Source organism: Tursiops truncatus, chromosome 10, assembly GCF_011762595.2.
Source record: "Tursiops truncatus isolate mTurTru1 chromosome 10, mTurTru1.mat.Y, whole genome shotgun sequence".
NCBI classification, from domain to species: Eukaryota; Metazoa; Chordata; class Mammalia; order Artiodactyla; family Delphinidae; genus Tursiops; species Tursiops truncatus.
The window spans coordinates 62,296,467-62,313,890 of NC_047043.1; the positions used below are offsets into that span (position 1 = coordinate 62,296,467).

The 17,424-nt window shown below is 59.9% G+C and overlaps 2 protein-coding genes across 6 annotated transcripts in view; both read left to right on the top strand.

Annotated features, from left to right (window-relative positions):
• NBEAL2 (neurobeachin like 2) overlaps positions 1 to 11,068 on the top strand; it is a 30,714-nt gene extending 19,646 nt beyond the window's left edge. For all 4 annotated transcript variants that reach the window (XM_033864797.2, XM_073787858.1, XM_033864799.2 and 1 more), the window contains 32 exons: positions 21 to 174; positions 279 to 437; positions 627 to 786; positions 963 to 1,048; positions 1,216 to 1,728; positions 2,390 to 2,568; positions 2,663 to 2,822; positions 3,063 to 3,200; positions 3,293 to 3,649; positions 3,737 to 3,886; positions 4,038 to 4,195; positions 4,338 to 4,462; positions 4,546 to 4,681; positions 5,156 to 5,316; positions 5,415 to 5,731; positions 5,832 to 5,927; positions 6,235 to 6,359; positions 6,444 to 6,584; positions 6,752 to 6,882; positions 6,999 to 7,108; positions 7,198 to 7,315; positions 7,423 to 7,520; positions 7,591 to 7,707; positions 8,332 to 8,421; positions 8,508 to 8,617; positions 8,786 to 8,958; positions 9,073 to 9,167; positions 9,425 to 9,541; positions 9,638 to 9,796; positions 9,873 to 10,021; positions 10,370 to 10,505; positions 10,590 to 11,068. In XM_033864797.2, the coding sequence (XP_033720688.1) occupies positions 21 to 174; positions 279 to 437; positions 627 to 786; positions 963 to 1,048; positions 1,216 to 1,728; positions 2,390 to 2,568; positions 2,663 to 2,822; positions 3,063 to 3,200; positions 3,293 to 3,649; positions 3,737 to 3,886; positions 4,038 to 4,195; positions 4,338 to 4,462; positions 4,546 to 4,681; positions 5,156 to 5,316; positions 5,415 to 5,731; positions 5,832 to 5,927; positions 6,235 to 6,359; positions 6,444 to 6,584; positions 6,752 to 6,882; positions 6,999 to 7,108; positions 7,198 to 7,315; positions 7,423 to 7,520; positions 7,591 to 7,707; positions 8,332 to 8,421; positions 8,508 to 8,617; positions 8,786 to 8,958; positions 9,073 to 9,167; positions 9,425 to 9,541; positions 9,638 to 9,796; positions 9,873 to 10,021; positions 10,370 to 10,505; positions 10,590 to 10,691 (5,020 nt within the window). In that variant the 3' untranslated portion in view covers positions 10,692 to 11,068. The remainder of the gene's footprint in view (positions 1 to 20; positions 175 to 278; positions 438 to 626; positions 787 to 962; positions 1,049 to 1,215; positions 1,729 to 2,389; positions 2,569 to 2,662; positions 2,823 to 3,062; positions 3,201 to 3,292; positions 3,650 to 3,736; positions 3,887 to 4,037; positions 4,196 to 4,337; positions 4,463 to 4,545; positions 4,682 to 5,155; positions 5,317 to 5,414; positions 5,732 to 5,831; positions 5,928 to 6,234; positions 6,360 to 6,443; positions 6,585 to 6,751; positions 6,883 to 6,998; positions 7,109 to 7,197; positions 7,316 to 7,422; positions 7,521 to 7,590; positions 7,708 to 8,331; positions 8,422 to 8,507; positions 8,618 to 8,785; positions 8,959 to 9,072; positions 9,168 to 9,424; positions 9,542 to 9,637; positions 9,797 to 9,872; positions 10,022 to 10,369; positions 10,506 to 10,589) is intronic.
• A 153-nt stretch (positions 11,069 to 11,221) lies between these two features.
• On the top strand, positions 11,222 to 14,766 carry LOC101323038 (death domain-containing membrane protein NRADD-like). 2 transcript variants are annotated; one of them, XM_073787884.1, is made up of 4 exons: positions 11,222 to 12,131; positions 13,582 to 13,771; positions 13,891 to 14,033; positions 14,136 to 14,766. In XM_073787884.1, the coding sequence occupies exons 1-4, from the start codon at positions 11,996 to 11,998 to the stop codon at positions 14,453 to 14,455; spliced, it is 789 nt and encodes a 262-aa protein (XP_073643985.1). In that variant the 5' UTR covers positions 11,222 to 11,995; the 3' UTR covers positions 14,456 to 14,766. The 2 variants fall into 2 exon arrangements, with proteins under 2 accessions (XP_073643985.1, XP_073643984.1); XM_073787883.1 differs by having other exon boundaries at positions 13,891 to 14,766.
• Positions 14,767 to 17,424: the final 2,658 nt, after the last annotated feature.

Below are 17,424 nucleotides of genomic sequence, written 5' to 3' on the forward strand. Positions count from 1 at the left end.
TTCTGCTGGGACCTGCCCAGCCTACAGCGGGAGCACCCCCTAGCGGCTGATGACCTGCGCACAGTGCAGACTTCACTCCTGGGCCTGGCGCGGGAGTTTCTGGTGCGGAGCTCTTCCGCTGATGACCTGCAGGTGGTGCTGAACTTTCTGGCGGCTGCGGGTGATGATGGCCAGGTAAGCTGGAGGTTGGCGAGGGTGAGACTAGGGGGAGGGGTGGAGTGTGGACCACGTTCAGGGTTGGGGGGTGGCCGGCTCAGTGTGAGACTTTGTATCCCCAGGTGCTGGGTGCGCTGGACCTGCTGCTGGCACTGCTGCAGGGCTCGCCAGCACAGGAGTCTTTGGCTGTCTTCCTGCTGGAGCCAGGGAACCTTGAGGTGCTGCTGGCACTGCTGGTGCGGCCAAGGCCCATGCCCTTGCTGCCCGACCGAGTCTGCAAGGTACACTCAGCTCACTCCTGACCCTGGCATCCTAATTCACGGGGGCCCCCGCCTGAGTCCAGAGAGGTGCAGAAGGCCTTAGGCTGGTGGGTGAAGCTGCCTTTGCCGACCTCTCTTGGAGCCACACGCCTGCGTGGTGACTCACCCTCCTCCAGTAACTCTTTCCCCACGATGACGACCCCTACACAGATCCTGCGCAGACTGCAGCAGAATGAGCGCTTACCTGAGCGCAGCCGCCAGCGGCTCCGGCTGCGAGAGTGTGGCCTCCAGGGTCTCGTTGCCTGCCTGCCGGAGGGGGCTGTTTCCCCCCAGCTCTGCCAGGGCCTCTTCAAGCTGTTCCTGGGGGCAGGTACAACCTGGTTGGAGCCAAGAGGCAGGCCAAGTAGAGGGGTGATGTGGATCCAGGAACCAGGGCAGGTGGGAATAGGGAAGGTGTTGGTACCAAGGGACCAAGGCTGAGCCAGCAGAGGAGCACAGTCCCTCTCTGGGGTCAGTCCCTCAGGCCTTTTCTGGCCGTTTTCCCAGATTGCCTGAACCTCTCAGATCTGTTGGCTGTGGTGCAGCTGTCCCTGCAGGCTGACCTCAGCATCCGCCTAGACATCTGTCGTCAGGTGAGTGGGAAGTGAAAGCTTTGTTGGGGGTTGGGGGGCGGCTTCTACCCTGCGGCCTTTGCCTGTGACGAGGGGTCTCTGGAGGCCTCCCATGCAAAGGCCCCAGGAGGAGGGGCTGGGGCAGGCTGTCGGATGAGTCCCTCACTTGCTGTGCCCTGGCCCGGCAGCTCTTCCACCTCATCTACGGACAGCCAGATGTAGTGCGGCTGCTGGCCCGACAGGCCGGCTGGCAGGATGTGCTGACCCGGCTGTTTGTCCTGGAAGCCGTCACAGCTGGCAGTCCCCTGCCCTTTACCCCCGAGCCACCCACCTCCCCGGAGCCAGCCTTACACAAGCCACCCACTGAGTCACCTGAGCCTTCGGACGTCTTCCTGCCCGCGGAGGTCCCCTGCCCTGACCCTGACGCCTTTTACCAGGCTCTTTCCCCATTCTCCACACCCTTTGAGCTGGGCCCAGAACGGGCCAGTGTGAGTTCAGGCAATACTGCTGGCGGTGGCAGTGGCAGTGGGACTCTCACTCCAGCCAGCCAGCCTGGCACCCCTTCCCCGCTGGATGGGCCCCGGTCCTTCCCTATTGCCCAGGGCCGCCATAGCTCCAGTCTCTCCAATGTGCTGGAGGATGGCAGCCTGCCAGAGCCCACCATCAGTGGGGATGACACCTCTAATACAAGCAACCCTCAGGTGAGGCGGCCCACCCTCTACCACCGTGCGGCACCAAGGGAGGGCACCTCTGGGACACGGGGCAGGCAGCGTAGCTTTTCCACAGGTGTTGCCCTATTTGACATCAGGGCTACAACTGCTATTCGGGTCTGGCGCTGCCGCCTTGTAGCTTTTATCTGCAGTGTGTTCCCTGGGGGGTGGGGGGTATTCTGGAACAGGGCAAGTCATGCTGAGACAGAGTTGGGGGCACTAACCAGGCTTCAGAAGGCCCTAGAGAGCCTGTGAGGCAGGGACTTCACAGGGCCCGTGGGCAGTATTGCTGTAAGGGTCCTGCCTGTGCTTCTGGATCCGGGGATGGGCGTCTGCTTATTCCATGGCATTCTTCCAGAGAATTCTAGGACAGTCCTTGAGGCCTGTGAGGACTGTGAGGTAACCGTGTGAACTACCTCATCTCCTCTTAGGAGTCCTGGAATCCCAGGATCCTCCCTGGAACTCGGGCAGTGGCTGAGGCCCACACCATCTGTTTAGGCCTTTAGCACCAGACTGGCTCGGCTGTTGGCCAAAGGCTTGGCTTCCTGCTGTCCCTACTAGTGGGTGGGCGGACGTGCTGAACAGGGATGGTAGTGGGGCAGTGATTGCCTCCCTCCCCAGCCTGCACCCCACACACCCCCTGTGTCCGCAGCAAACCTGTGAGGAGGAGCTTTGTAACCTGCTCACCAACGTGCTGTTCTCGGTGACTTGGCGGGGAGTGGATGGCAGTGACGAGGCTGCCTGGCGGGAGCGCGGCCAGGTCTTCTCCGTGCTCACCCAGCTGGGGGCCTCGGCCACGCTTGTGCGCCCACCAGACTGCATCAAGCGCAGGTGAGGGGGTGACTCAGGAGGGGGAAGAGCATCGGGGAAACCTGGGGCCAAGAAGGCGGTCAGGTAGACACCTGAGTCCCTCGCCCCTCTCCAGCCTCCTGGAGATGATGCTGGAGTCAGCCCTGACCGACATCAAAGAGGCCCCCCTTGGGGTCCTAGCCAGCCTCACCCAGCAGGCGCTCTGGCTGCTGCGCCTGCTGCAGGACTTCCTGTGTGCCGAGGGCCACGGTAACCAGGAGCTGTGGAGTGAGAAGGTATGATAGCTCAGAGGGGCACGTGCTCAATGTTCTCGTGCACCTGAGGGCATCTGGTCTGGGAGGTGGATGAGTACACGTGTGCCGTCATGGGTTCATCAGCTCCGGTATCTGTGAGCGTAGGTTTATCTGTATGTACAAACCCTCCCTGGCCTCCAGCCCAAACCTCACCTTGCTCTTGCCCCATGGGCTGTTGGCCTCCTCTGGTGATGGCCGCCTGGAATATATGGTGTGTGGCAGCTCTTTGAAGGTGTGTGCAGCCTGCTTGATCGCCTGGGGGCCTGGCTGCACCTGGCCGATGGCACAGCAGATCTCCGAGAGATGGCACAGATTGGCCTGCGCCTCGTGCTTGGCTACATTCTGCTGGAGGACCCACAGGTGAGCACAGGGTGGGTGTGAGGGGAGGGTGTGTGGTGGGTATAGGGAACTCCGGGAGTAGCTGGTGACACCTCCACCCCTTCGGTCCACAGCTGCACGCCCAGGCCTATGTAAAGCTGCACGCACTGCTGCAGACTGCAGTGCCCATGCGCCGGGAGGAGGCTTGTTATGTGCTCTCCAAGCTGGAGGCGGCGCTGGCACGGGCGCTGAACACCCCAGCCTCAGAGACCCCCACCGGGGACGGGGAGCCCCCAGCTGCAGCCGCTGCTGCAGAGCGCTGCTCATGGCTGGTACCGCTGGTGCGCACACTGCTGAACCGTGCCTACGGGCCCCTGGGGCTGCAGTGGGGGCTGCCTTCCCTGCCTCCCACCAACGGCAGCCCCACCTTCTTCGAGGACTTCCAGGCCTTTTGTGCCACCCCCGAATGGCGTCACTTCATCGACAAGCAGGTGCCTGGAGCTGGGGGCACGGGCAGAGAAGTGCGAGCTGGGGACCCACATCGAGCACCGGTCTCCTGTCCCTGTCCCATCCTCCAGGTGCAGCCCACCATGTCGCAGTTCGAAATGGACACCTACGCTAAGAGCCACGACCTCATGTCAGGCTTCTGGAATGCCTGCTACGACATGCTCATGAGCAGTGGGCAGCGGCGCCAGCGGGAGCGGGCACGCGGTCGTCGGGCCTTCCAGGTGTGCGACCCGAGGCGGGGGGGCGGGGAGCTGCTCCACACGTGGGCCCAGAGGACGGCTGATGGGACGGAGTGGAGAAACAGGGACAGCACATGAAGCAGCCAGCGGGACTCACCCGTTCCTCCACCCTACCCACCCCCCCACTCCTCAGGAGCTGGTGCTGGAACCTGCACAGCGGCGGGCGCGCTTGGAGGGGCTGCGGTACACAGCGGCCCTGAAGCAGCAGGCAGCGCAGCACTCGACCGCCCTGCTGCACTGGGGGGCGCTGTGGCGTCAGCTCTCTAGCCCCTGTGGGGCCTGGGCCCTGAGGTGGGCGGGGTTCTGGGTGGAGTCCGGGTGGGGTGGGGCTTGGGAGGGAGGAGCCGGGAGGGTGCCTTTGGGGAGGAACCTGGGAGGAACCCAGAGGTCTATAGCCTTCTGCCCGTGACCATCACTGGGGACGTATCTGTAGGGACCCGCCCACCCCCCGCTGGAAGCTCTCCAGTGCCGAGACATACTCGCGCATGCGTCTGAAGCTGGTGCCCAACCATCACTTCAACCCTCACCTGGAAGCCAGTGCCCTACGCGACAACCTGGGTGAGAGGGTGTGCTGAGCTGGGTCCACCCAACCTCGTACGCCCTGTCTTGTCTCTGGCTGAGCACCCTTGGGCCCATTGCAGGTGAGGCCCCCCTGACACCTGCAGAGGAGGCCTCCCTGCCTCTAGCAGTGACCAAAGAGGCCAAAGTCAGCAGCCTACCCGAGGAACTGCAGGAAGACCAGCTGGGTGAGGATGAGCTGGCTGCGCTGGAGACCGCGTGAGTGGGGCTGGGAAAGAGCTGATTGATGGGGGCAACGGGTCTGCTCCAGTGTGTGCTGGCCGGTGGTGGAATTGACTCCGGAGTCTGTTTCCCCTCCCGCTGAAAGGGATGGTCCAAAATCAGGTGGGAGTATTGGGCACAGCTATAACAGGATGGATAGTTGCTCTTTCATGGCTCGGCACCCCAGAGCAGGACTGAGAAACACAGACCAGACTAGGATGGGGGCCCATGGGAGCAGGCAGGGCTGAGTGAGGGAAGCCGGGGATGGGGGTTGGTGTCCTGGCAAGACATTCAGAGGCCCAGGTTTCGGGGCGGGGACTGTGGTCAGTCTGGACCCTGGGCAGCTCCTCCTCCTCTGAGAGTCATGAGCTGTGCACCTCATGACTTGGTGGTGCTCTGAGAGCGTGGTCCTTGGGCTTGTCAGAAAGGGGACCCCAGAGTCTGGAGCCTAAAGTGGGTGCCGGCCCCCAGGTTGGAGGCCGCAGAGCTGGACGAGCAGCATGAGAAGCTGGTGCTGTCAGCTGAGTGCCAGCTGGTCACAGTGGTGGCTGTGGTCCCAGGGCTGCTGGAGGTCACCACCCAGCACGTGTATTTCTACGACGGCAGCGCTGAGCGTGTGGAAACCGAGGAGGGTGTGTTCTGATGGAACGGGACGGAGGGACGGCAGGGATGGCTGGGGTACGGTGGGGCCGGGGCAAGTGACTTCTGCACTCGCTGTCCGTCCCCACAGGCATCGGCCATGACTTCCGGCGCCCACTGGCCCAGCTCCGCGAGGTCCACCTGCGGCGTTTCAACCTGCGCCGTTCGGCGCTTGAGCTCTTCTTCATTGATCAGGCCAACTACTTCCTCAACTTCCCCTGCAAGATGGGTGGGGCCACGGCCTCATCTCCGTGCCAGGCCCCCAGGCCCCAACCCTGCCCCATCCCACCCCACACCCAGGTGCGGAACCAAGTGTACTCGTGGCTCCTGCGCCTGCGACCCCCCACCCAAGGCTACCTGAGCAGCCGCTCCCCCCAGGAGATGCTGCGCGCCTCAGGCCTTACCCAGGTGAGAGCCCTGGAGTGTGAGGATCGGGTGAGGTCAGGGCCCGGCGGTTGGGAAGAGGGCTGGCAGCCCAGCTGGCTCACCTCTTGCCCCTGCCCCCCAGAAATGGGTACAGCGTGAGATCTCCAACTTCGAGTACCTGATGCAACTCAACACCATTGCGGGGCGGACCTACAATGACTTGTCTCAGTACCCTGTGGTGAGGGCCTGCTCCCCACCTCCCCCACTCCTCTGGTCTGCCAGCCCTGGTTCACCCAAGTGTGGGTACTGATGCTTGGTCAGGACCGAGCCCTGAGCTTGGTCCTGGGTGGGTGCTGTCTGAGGCCTGGCCTCTGTTCTCCCCGAAGGGAATCCTGTCCCAGACAGTCCCTCCTGCTCCCCTGCAGCCCCTCCACGTGGTGCATCCCCACCTGTGGGCTCCGCCCGTCTTCTTGAGGGTGAGGGTGAGGGCAGGGCAGGTAGGCCATCAGGACCCTCATGCAGCTCCTGCCCGGGTGGGCGGCCAGTTCCCCTGGGTCCTACAGGACTATGTGTCCCCAACGTTGGACCTCAGCAACCCAGTCGTCTTCCGGGACCTGTCCAAGCCCATCGGTGTGGTGAATCCCAAGCATGCCCAGCTTGTGAGAGAGAAGTGAGTGCCTGAGTGAGGCTGGGCTCGGGGGTTGGGATGGACAAGAGGAGGGCTTCTGCTGACTCCCCCCAACTGTTGCTCTAGGTATGAGAGCTTCGAGGACCCAGCGGGCACCATTGACAGATTCCACTATGGCACCCACTATTCCAACGCAGCAGGTGTGATGCACTACCTCATCCGCGTGGAACCCTTCACCTCCCTGCACGTCCAGCTGCAGAGTGGCCGGTGCGGAGGGGCAGGCAGATGGTGCAGGGCAGGGCAGGGTGGATGAAGGGAAGAGGCGGGTCTTCCAGGCACCCTGGACCCTCTGGCTCCCGGCTTTCCTGCGGCCACACCTTCTCCCCCACTGTCTCCCTTCTCTCCACCTCACTTTGGCCCGTGCCCCTCCCTAGCTTTGACTGCTCTGACCGGCAGTTCCACTCGGTGGCAGCAGCCTGGCAGGCCCGCCTGGAGAGCCCAGCCGATGTGAAGGAGCTCATCCCAGAGTTCTTCTACTTCCCTGATTTCCTGGAGAACCAGAACGGTAGGAGCTGGCGTCGGGGCAGGAGGTGTGGGGATGGAGAGCTCGGGTTGGGGGCGGTGGCCAGGGAGCAGGTGAAGGTGGCGTAGAGAGACAGCTGACCCAGTCTTCTGTGCCAGGCTTTGACCTGGGCTGCCTGCAGCTGACCAACGAGAAGGTAGGCGACGTGGTGCTGCCCCCGTGGGCCAGCTCTCCTGAGGACTTCATCCAGCAGCACCGCCGGGCTCTGGTGAGATGAGCACACGCAGACAGGCGGGCAGCCGGGGTTGGTGGGGGAGTCAGCCGTTCCTGGACTGACTGCCTCCTCCCCGCCCCCAGGAGTCAGAATATGTGTCCGCCCACCTCCACGAGTGGATCGACCTCATCTTTGGCTACAAGCAGCGGGGGCCAGCTGCAGAGGAGGCCCTCAACGTCTTCTATTACTGCACCTATGAGGGTGAGCAGTGTCCTTGACTCAAGTGGGAGCCGGGGCACAGAGGAGGGGTGAATGCGGTGGGCACAGAGGGAGTCCTGACTGCCCTGCCCTTCCTGTCTGATGCTCAGGGGCCGTGGACCTGGACCAAGTGGCAGATGAGCGGGAACGGAAGGCTCTGGAGGGCATTATCAGCAACTTCGGGCAGACACCCTGTCAACTGCTGAAGGTAAGGCCAGCTTGGAAGACAGTGGTCAGGGATGCCCTGGCCACGGTGCTGATCGGCCACTTGCCCACAGGAGCCACATCCAGCTCGGCTTTCAGCTGAGGAAGCAGCCCAACGCCTTGCACGTCTGGATACTAACTCACCTAGCATGTTCCAGCACCTGGACCAGCTCAAGGCCTTCTTCGCAGAGGTGAGAGGAGGCAGGGTCTCGACTTCTTACTTTGTGAAATTCGTTGAATCCCACTGTCCTTACCAGCCTCTTGGGGCAGATGGAAAACCTAAATCAAGGTGACTGATGCTAAGACATCTTAGAAAAAGAGGTAAACATCAGAGGAGATGGGAGTGCGGGTGGGATGCCTTCTTCGTGAGGAAGAGTCAGGACAAGGTGTTGACTCACCTGACCATCCTTAGGGTGACCAGAAGGAGGGAGTCCGGCCTTAGATACTCTACCTCACCTTCCTGTCTGCATCCCAGAATGCCCCCAAGTCTGACGTGTTTAGGCTCTTCTCTCCTCCTGCTAGCAGGCTCAGAGCCGTGGAGTAATGGGTTGGGATGACCACAGCTGAAACCAAGCTTGACACCCTGGAAGGATCTTCCTTGTCCATCTGGTTTCTCACTCACTTTCTGAGACGCCCTGAAGGCACACTGGTCTCTGATGCCTATTCCTCTGAGAGACCTCTGTCTGTATGATGCCTAGCCTGTGACCCCTGGGGGCTGAGGGCCAGGGACTGAGTCGTGTTCCAGGGAGCCAGTAGTGTAGTGAGAGCCCTAGCTGGCTGCTCAGGCACAGCTAGCCTTGCTCCGCTCCCTGCAGGTCATCAGTGATGGCGTGCCCCTAGTGCTGGCCCTGGTTCCCCACCGGCAGCCCCATTCCTTCATTACCCAGGGCTCTGCAGACCTTTTGGTAAGTGTACTGGGCCGGGCCCCATCTCAGCTCCAACCCCTTTCTGACTCTGCCCCAAACCCACCTCTGTCCTCTCTTGCCCGCAGGTGACTGTGAGTGCCAATGGGCTACTGGGCACCCACAGCTGGTTGCCCTATGACCGTAATATAAGCAATTACTTCAGCTTCAGCAAAGACCCCACCGTGGGCAACCCCAAGTAAGACAGAGGGCTGTGGGCAGGGGTGGGCTCTAAATACCCTGCACCCCAAGTCATCTCCCCACCCAAACAGAATGCAGGCCAGCTGCAGGCTCTGGCCAAGATTTCTGAGGGCCTGGGTTCTCCTTTGTGGCCTGACCTCACCTGTGGTCCTCCTCACTGGGTCAGGATGCAGCGACTGCTGAGTGGCCCTTGGGTGCCAGGTGGTGGTGTGAGTGGGCAGGCCCTGGCAGCAGCCCCAGACGGAAAGCTGGTGTTCAGTGGCGGCCATTGGGATGGCAGCCTGCGGGTGACGTCACTACCCCGGGGCAAGCTGTTGAAGCAGCTCAGCTGCCACCTCGGTATGTGCAGTCTTGGACTCGGGGTGTGCAGGTGGGAGTAGGGTTCCAAGGCTGGCCAGGGAGGGGGTAACCACTTTTGTTCTGCTGGTACCCTCCCCTCCCCTCTCCATTCAGATGTAGTAACCTGCCTTTCACTGGACACCTGTGGCATCTACCTCATCTCAGGCTCCCGGGACACCACATGCATGGTGTGGCGGCTCCTGCAGCAGGTATGCTGGGTGGCAGCCCTCCGGGGCCCCCATAGTCCAGATCTGCAGTCCGTCTGCCCCTCAGTGGGCCTCTCCAGTCCTACCCTGTTCTCTTCTCCTTCCCTCTGCTACCATGAGCAAGTCTGGGGCTCCACAGCCCTCCAGCTCTCCAGCTTTGGACAAGACCTTCAGTTTTCTGAGCTTTAGCCTTCTCACTCACTCAGGGGCCAAGGTAGTGGGAGGCCCCAGTCCTGAGCCAGCTCTGGTGTTCCCCACAGGGTGGTCTCTCGGTGGGGCTGGCATCAAAGCCTGTGCAGGTCCTATACGGGCATGAGGCTGCAGTGAGCTGTGTGGCCATCAGCACTGAACTTGACATGGCGGTGTCTGGATCCGAGGTGTGTGTATGCCTGTGTCCAGGGGAGGCTGTTTGCTGGGCACTGCCCCTGGAGCTCACACACCCCTGCCTAGCACCCTAAGCTGCCTTCCTGCAGGATGGAACTGTGATCATCCACACTGTACGCCGTGGCCAGTTTGTGGCCGCACTAAGGCACCCAGAAGCCACGTTGCCTGGACCTGTGTCCCACCTGGCGCTGGGGTCTGAGGGCCAGATCCTGGTGCAGAGCTCAGCGCGGGAGCGGCCGGGGGCCCAGGTACGGGAAAGGGGCGCCCAGCCAAGATAGGGGTGGTTGGGATTCTGTCCTTGCTGACACCTCCTGCTTCCTCCAGGTCACCTACTCCTTGCACCTGTACTCGGTGAACGGGAGGTTGCGGGCTTCACTGCCCTTGGTAGAGCAGCCCACAGCCCTCGCGGTGACGGAGGACTTTGTTCTGCTGGGCACAGCCCAGTGTGCCCTGCACATCCTCCATTTGAACAAGTGAGCCCCACTGTTTATGGGTTTGTGATACTTCAGGGTGGTGGTCATTGGCCGAGGACACTAGGAGGTGCCCCCGTGGACCCACATCCCCTTTACATGTCTGTGGACACATTCTTCAAGGCCTGTCACCTGTCCTCCCATCCCCCAATGGGGAGCTCTTGCCCTGGGCCTCCTTTAGCCACACACTTGTGGGAGGTCCCTTTCTGTGTCAGGATTTTAATCGAGTCATCCTTCAAATGAGGACCGGGAGGTAGATGGGAGAATGGAGAGACATCTATCTGCTGGATCAAAGCTTCCTTGTAGTTGCGAGTTCGTATATATATATCCCCCCTCCCTCCCTCCCTCCAGACTGCTGCCGGCCGCGCCTCCCCTGCCCATGAAGGTGCCCATCCGCAGTGTGGCTGTGACCAAGGAGCGCAGCCACGTGCTCGTGGGCTTGGAAGACGGCAAGCTTATCGTGGTGGGCGCAGGGCAGCCCTCTGAGGTGAGGATGAGGGCCGGGAGGGCCTCGAACGGGATGGGGAAGCGACGGTCCTGGCTGACCCCAGCCTGCTCCTGCTCCTACCAGGTGCGCAGCAGCCAGTTAGCGCGGAAGCTGTGGCGATCCTCCCGGCGCATCTCCCAGGTGTCCTCTGGGGAGACAGAGTACAACCCTGGAGAGGCGCGCTGACAGCCTGCCCTGCCCCGCCGCGCAGCTCCGCCCCCAGCGGGCTTCGCCCTGGGAGGGCCCCGCCCAGGAGTCCAAGCAGAGGGTGACATCCAGCCCACACTCTGGCAGGGGGTGGGCGGGGCCCCACCTCTGCCCAGCTCAGGGATTGGTGGGCGATATCACTCCTGGAAGTCCCGCCCCTCGCCGGCAGAGGGGCCTCCCGGAGGAGTCCCAGCGCTGGCCTCAGCAGCCGCACAGCACTTTTTGCACAGCCTGGGGTGGGGAGCCCAGGTTCCCAAGCCCCGTCCCGGCAGAGTACAGGGGCCGGGCCGTGGCCTTAATCCTAAGGGCGGCCCCCCGCTCTCGCATCTCCGCAATAAACCTGGACTAGTTTTGTAGCTGTTCCGCCTCCAAGCATATGTGCACGCGCGGCGTCTCAACCCGCCCTGGCCACAGCCCCGGCCTAGCGTCCTCCTGGTCCATGAGCACCTGCGGCGACCCGTCCCCTCCCCAACCACACCGCCCTAGTCCCTAGGGGCCCCAGCTGCAGTTTCTCCGGCAGCTGCACGCTCAGTCCCCCTCCGGGCTCACCTCCAGGCCTGTGTGCGTTCCGGGGCCGGGCGGGGCAAGACCGTGGGCGGCCCCGCCCACTCGGTGTCCAGTCCTCCTCCTGTCTGCGCCGCAGCTTTAGTCTCGGGCGGGTAAGAACCTGGTATCCCCAGGGACTCCACTCTGTCTTACCGGCCGGCCCAAGGCCCGGAGGCCCCGTCCCGCCCGGCTGAGCAGATCCTGGGACCCACGGAGGGTCGGCCCCCACAGGTCAGGAGCGGGTTGGGGACACGGCTTCGGGTCTTTCTGGACGGAGGGAGCCAAGGCTGCCTCTCTGCTCCCCATTTCCAGACCCGAAATCCTGTGCGGTTGGATTGCCTGTGGGAAGTCGGGGTAGTGTGTGCGTGTGTGCATATTCTGTGGGCCTCGAGATGGGTGTGTGTGGGAGTTGGTAGAGGCTCCAGTCCCACAGCTCGGGGTGGGTCGGGCACAAGGCTTGGCTGTCTCTGCGACCGTTAGTCACAAGCTCACCCGCCAACCCGGATCCAGAAAGGGCCCCTTATGTGGTAAGTGACACAAATGTACATACACATCCTTCAGGTGGCAAGGGTCACCACAGCCTCAGTGCCAGGCCCACTTGCCGACTGTGTGCTTTACCATACACATGGGCCTCTGGCCTTGTGGAGGGAAGTGAGTTTGGAGTGCCTGGGTTGGACCAGGTCGGATGTGGATGTGGGGGGAAGTGAGTTTGGAGAGCCTGGGTTGGACCAGGTCGGATGTGGATGTGGGGGAATTGGAGGACCTTCCCCCAGGTCTCATCTCTATCCCTTTTCCAGGCAAAGTCCCCTCCTCTGCCCAGACCAGGGTCTCTTCCCCAGGCCTCAGGAGGTGGGTCTCAGCAGGATCAGCCTTGTAAGTACAGATGGGTCCTGGATTGAGTGTTCTTCAGGTTTCTGGCCTCCAGGCCCTCTCCAAATTCCCAGATGAGAAAGGACCAGGGGGAGCCTCTGGGCCCACATGCCATCTGCCCTTGCTGAACCCACCAAGGAACCCTCCTGTCCAGCCCCTGAGCAGGAGGTGAGGGCTGGACACTGACCCTAGAGGCAGGAGTGGGAGCTTAGTCACTCCGGGGACTATGCTGTTGCTGACAACTCTGGAAAGCCTCCTACCAGCTAGTAAGTCTCTACCTGGCTCTGGCTTAGATGGGGATGGGAGTCTCCCTGTGCTATCCCTGGACTCAGACCAGGGGTTTGCCATGGTCTTTGAGACAGGGTGGTTTCCAGTGTGCCCTTTCCCATCCAGAGCTGCAATATGGTCTCCTCCAGCTTTGGCCAGCTGGGGCCAGCAATATCACTTCCACCCCATTTGACACTGGAGGAAACTGGTCCAGATTGGTGACTGGGGAGATTGGGGGGTAGGTACCCAGTCCTGGAATGAATCAGGATGAAGTGAGCCAGGAAAGCGGGACAGACTACCCCAAGGGACTCCTGACTTCAGGCTTGAGGGATTTCCCCCATGTCCCTATACACAGCCCCTTCTGGACTCAGAAAAGTCTCCCAGCTCCTTTTTCTGAGTGCTGCCCATGACATTCCAACCCCTTCTCTAAGATGCAGCCACTGGGAGCACTGCTAGCTGGCAGAACCATGCTTCACAACTCCAGCCACAGGGAAGGCACGGTGCATGTGGGTTAAGTACTTCTTGATCCAGATTTTGGGCACTGAGAGGGCAGGATGAGAGGTGTCCATGGGCCCCTGGCCTTGCAGGCCATACACAAGTCCAGTCACAGGCTTTGGAGTCCCTGTTTCTTGTGCCCTGCCTGCACTGGATTGTGGGGACAACTGGCCTGCAGGCAGAAGTTAGCAGCAGCATTTACTTGCCTTTCGGATCAGTTTTATTTTGCAAAAATCTACAAGGTCTCTTCTGCAAAGAGGCTCCCACAGGGACCAAAATGAATCAGTGTGCTCTCACAGTCCAGAGTTGGTGGGGGAGACAGGACACAGCTTAGTGCCATAGTAGGCAGAGGAGATGCACCAGGAGCCAGAAAAGGGAGCCTGGGAGAGATCAGGAAAGACTTCCCAGAGTAGATTTCCTGCCAGTTTGTCAGATGGCAAAGGTAGACTAGCAAGAGCAGACGTCTGGAAGCCCGGAGAAGGTACATCTGGGAAGGGCTAGGTGTCCAAGCGTGGCGAGCCAAGGGGAGGCTGTGGGAGATGAGGGTGGGGAACGAACCAGTCAGCTTTTGACGCCACGGTATGAACTTTCGACTCTACACAGTAGGGACTATGATTTCCAGTCTTTCTAGCAGCAAAGTCTACGTCTGCTGCCTCCTTGCCCCTGACCTTGTCTGTCCTTTCCTCCACAGATAAGTCCCAGAGGGAGCAGGACAGGGACAGGGAAGGGGTGTGGGCAGGGGCAGGGGGAGCCCTGGCCCCCGGTACCTCCTGCTCATTCCCCCCTGAGCCTCCAGGGGCCTCAGGCAGCAATATCCCTGTCTACTGTGCCCTCCTGGCCTCTGTGGCCCTCAGTCTGCTTGCCTACGTGGCCTTCAAGTGGTAGGTGGTCTGGGCATCGCCCTCTGGTAACCTCCCTCCCCATCTGGGCTCCCAACCAGCTCCCTGTCTGTCTCAGTGAAGGCTGGAGCAGGTTGGCAGGTTCCCCCTGCTCCCCGCAGCTGGTGCTCACATAAACAAAGACAGCAGTTGGCCAAAGCTCGGACTGCAGAGCTGGGGGCCTTCAACAGGGACCAGATGCTTGGGGAGAGCAGTGTCTTCTGGGACTCTCCTAGCAGCCTGGAGCCCTGTGTCCCCAGCCAGGGTGAGCCCCTTTCCCCAAACTGTAGTCCTTCACACCTACCTAGCTCTGCCCCACCACAAAGCCTGCCTAACCCTCATGTGTCCCTCATGTCTCCCATCCCAGGGCTACATCCTGAACTTGGCTGCCGGCTTTACCTCCATCTCCCTTGGCAGCAGCAGGAGGAAGTGGAACAGCTCCTGGAGGCGTCGGGTGAACCTGACAAAGGCTGGCGGGGCCTGGCGGGCCACCTGGGCTACCAGGCTGAGGCAGTGGAGACCATGGCTCAGAGCCAGGTGCCAGCCTACACCCTGCTGAGGTACTGGGCTATCCAAGAAGGCAGTGGTGCCACCCTCAGGGTGCTAGCAGATGCGCTGGCTGTCCTGGGCTGTGAAGATGTGGTCTGGGCCCTGGGCCCACTGGCTGAGGACTGCTCCGTGGTGTGACGCTCCACAGCCTGGCCTCTCAGGGAACCTGCTCTGGTGCTCCCACCACCCCCAGCTCATACACCTTCCCTTTCACGGGCTTCCTGGCATTGGTGACCTCGGCCTGCTGTTCTGGGGGGACACGGAAGATCCAGGCACCACTCACCTCCCCTCGCCCTACATTCCTCCAGGACAGGGACCAGGATATTGGGGGGAGGGGTTGATAGTGAGGAGCAGTCCTGCTCTCCTGATCCCCACTCCACCCCCTCTTACTTAGCCTCAACTGTTTTTTCTACTTTCGTATCCCATATTAAAGGCAACTTTGGACTACTGGCCTGGCTCTGTCTGGTTCCGTGGGCCTGTGAGACAGTTGGATAGCTATGTGGCAGAGGCCCAGAAAAAGGATGGGATCCCTAGAAGGTGGGAAAAGCCCCTGAGTTGGCAGGCAGTGTGTTCCCGCAGATGTGTGAGCTCTGCGGGCAGAGTGTATGTAGTTCACATCCTGCATCTGCCATTCACTGGCTGAATTGTGTTAGGAAGCATTTTACCTTTTTGAACTTCAGCTTCCTTAGCTGGAGAACAATAAATAGACTGGCACATTCAGAAGCCTCCCACCAAGACTCACAGGCCTTGGGTTTGAGACCATTTTCCTGACTTGTGCTGTGACTAGCCTCAAGGGCTGGAAGCCTGCCCCACCCCTAGGCAGAAAGCAAGAGGCAGTTCCGAGGCAAAGTGAACTGCCTCTGAACTGGTCCTGGGAAGCTAGTTACCAAGGGCCTCAGGTCATCTCCAGGTGAGGAAAAGGAAGAAAGTGTTCTTTCAAGACCCATACTCCAGACTCGAAAAGGGAGGTCCAAACATGCTTCCACACAAGCCAAGCACAGGTAGGTCATCCCACCTACCTGAGGGGCTGCTGAGGACAGGGCAGCTGCAGCCAGACCACCTGCACCCCTCACATATGCCCACCCTGAATGGAGGAGCAGGCAGGTCAGTTACTGTGCCTTTGGAGGGAGGTGCTAAAGCAGACAGGCCCCACCTAGGAAGAAACAATGGCTGCCATCCTGGTGTCCATCAGGATCAGGGCACTTAAGAAGCACAGTCACCTAAACTCAGGAGACTTGGGTCCAGTCATGATCCAGAGGCCCGGGCTAGAGCCTGTCCCCTAGCTGAGATGTGACCTGCATTAGCTGTTCTGTGAGTACCAAACTCATCAGACTGCTGCTATTCCTATGCCTCAGAGTTTACCAGGGCTGCTTAACCCTGTAAATCTTATACTTAAAATCAGGGCAGGTTTGGAGCCACCATCATCCGGAGATGAAAGGAGGAAAAGCTTTGGTGTTTGGTCAGCCATAAACAGGCCAAAGCACTGGAGACATCACACCTACTTTGGCAGGGAGGTGGCCAGAGGGCTATCAAGGGTTAGATCAGCAATGAGGGTGAAATCCTGCATTGAGAGGAATGAACAGGTCCTGGATTAGCCCGTAACTCTCTTCACCACTGAGGGGATTTGAGCCTAAAGGTTTCAAGGGGTGTGTGTTTCAAGATCTTCCCCTCCCAAACTCCAGAGGAGGTAAAATAACTGAGAATTCCTCTGCAAAGAGGTCCTTTCTGAAACTTGACAGCTCTCTGGTCACCACCCTTTAATGAAAGGCTACCTAGATTTCCTTGGAAAATCTGAAACCTGGACCCTCAGGTAAAACTATGAGTTTGACTTGGTTGCCAGCAGCAGTGCATGTGGCTGCACCTCTGCATGGGAGACCTACCCAAAAGAGAAACACTTTCTTTTAATGTGCTCAAGCACATTAGTTGAAACATTTTCTTTACTGTTAAGGGTGGGGGGGGGGGGGCGGGGGACTTCCCCGGTGGCGCAGTGGTTAAGAATCCGCCTGCCAATGCAGGGGACACAGGTTCGAGCCCTGGTCCGGGAAGATCCCACATGCCGCAGAGCAACTAAGCCCGTGCGCCACTACTCCTGAGCCTGTGCTCTAGAGCCTGCGAGCCACAACTACTGAGCCTGAATGCCTAGAGCCTGTGCTCTGCAACAAGAGAAGCCACCATAGTGAGAAGCCCACTCACTGTAACAAAGTAGTCCCTGCTCGCCACTAGAGAAAGCCCGTGCGCAGCAACAAAGACCCAACACAGCCTAAAAATAAAAATATGTGCTATCAACATTTCAAATGTTTAAAAATAAATAAAATAAAATGTTAAGGGGGTTAAATTAGGGTCCCTCCATTTGATATAATAATGTGCTTGAGTTAAACAGTTTAAGGCTGCAGTACCATGGGAAAATACTTTGGCTACATTGTTAAATAGCATGTCTAATGATATGTCTTTAAAATAGGTGTTTTTCTCCTCTTTTCACAATTTCTTAGTACAAGGATATGAGATGAGTTACTGAGCCTCTCTGAACCTTAGTCTCCTTATCCGAACAGTGCCAATTCCTGTGCCTCCAGGTTGTGAGGATCAAAGGAGCACAACTTGAGCTCTAAGTGCCCAGCAGGCAGTGACTGTTCCAACTGCTGCCCACCCCATCCAATATCTGGCGGGTCACAGCCTCTTCCCCAAGGGCATTGCTGCAATGAGCAAAATCACCCCGGTGAGGAAGAAATGGTACCAGTCTCTGCAAAGATGGGCTGGGCCCCAGGCTGGCCTGAAACCTTTGGCCCTTCTCACTGCCCAGACAACTGGTCCATCAAGGATGGGGTGTGTCTCCACTGAGCTGTGTCCTCCAGAAGATGTCTGTTCTCATTACTTGAGCACTGTACCCCTTTATCGGGGTACTCCCTCTAGGATCCAAGCCCAGTGTCAGAAGGCATGGTGGGGAGTCAGGGAACCCAAACATCAAATGAGCATTCCTGTGGGCTCTGGGAACTCAAGTCTCTGGAGGGAAGAGGTTCATTCCCTTTCACCAGCCAAAAGGTACAAAGGGGAAGACAAGTGCCTTTCTCTTGACTGGCTTATTACCCAAAGTAAAGAAGCCCAGCGCCAGA

Excerpts from the sequence above, each read along its gene's own strand:
- LOC101323038 (XM_073787883.1), top strand. The coding sequence starts at position 11,996 with ATGTGGATGTGGGGGAATTGGAGGACCTTCCCCCAGGTCTCATCTCTA. Across the intron at positions 12,132-13,581 it reads GTCTCAGCAGGATCAGCCTT|ATAAGTCCCAGAGGGAGCAG; the intron begins GTAAGTACAGAT and ends TTTCCTCCACAG. Across the intron at positions 13,772-13,890 it reads GCCTACGTGGCCTTCAAGTG|CTGGTGCTCACATAAACAAA; the intron begins GTAGGTGGTCTG and ends TGCTCCCCGCAG.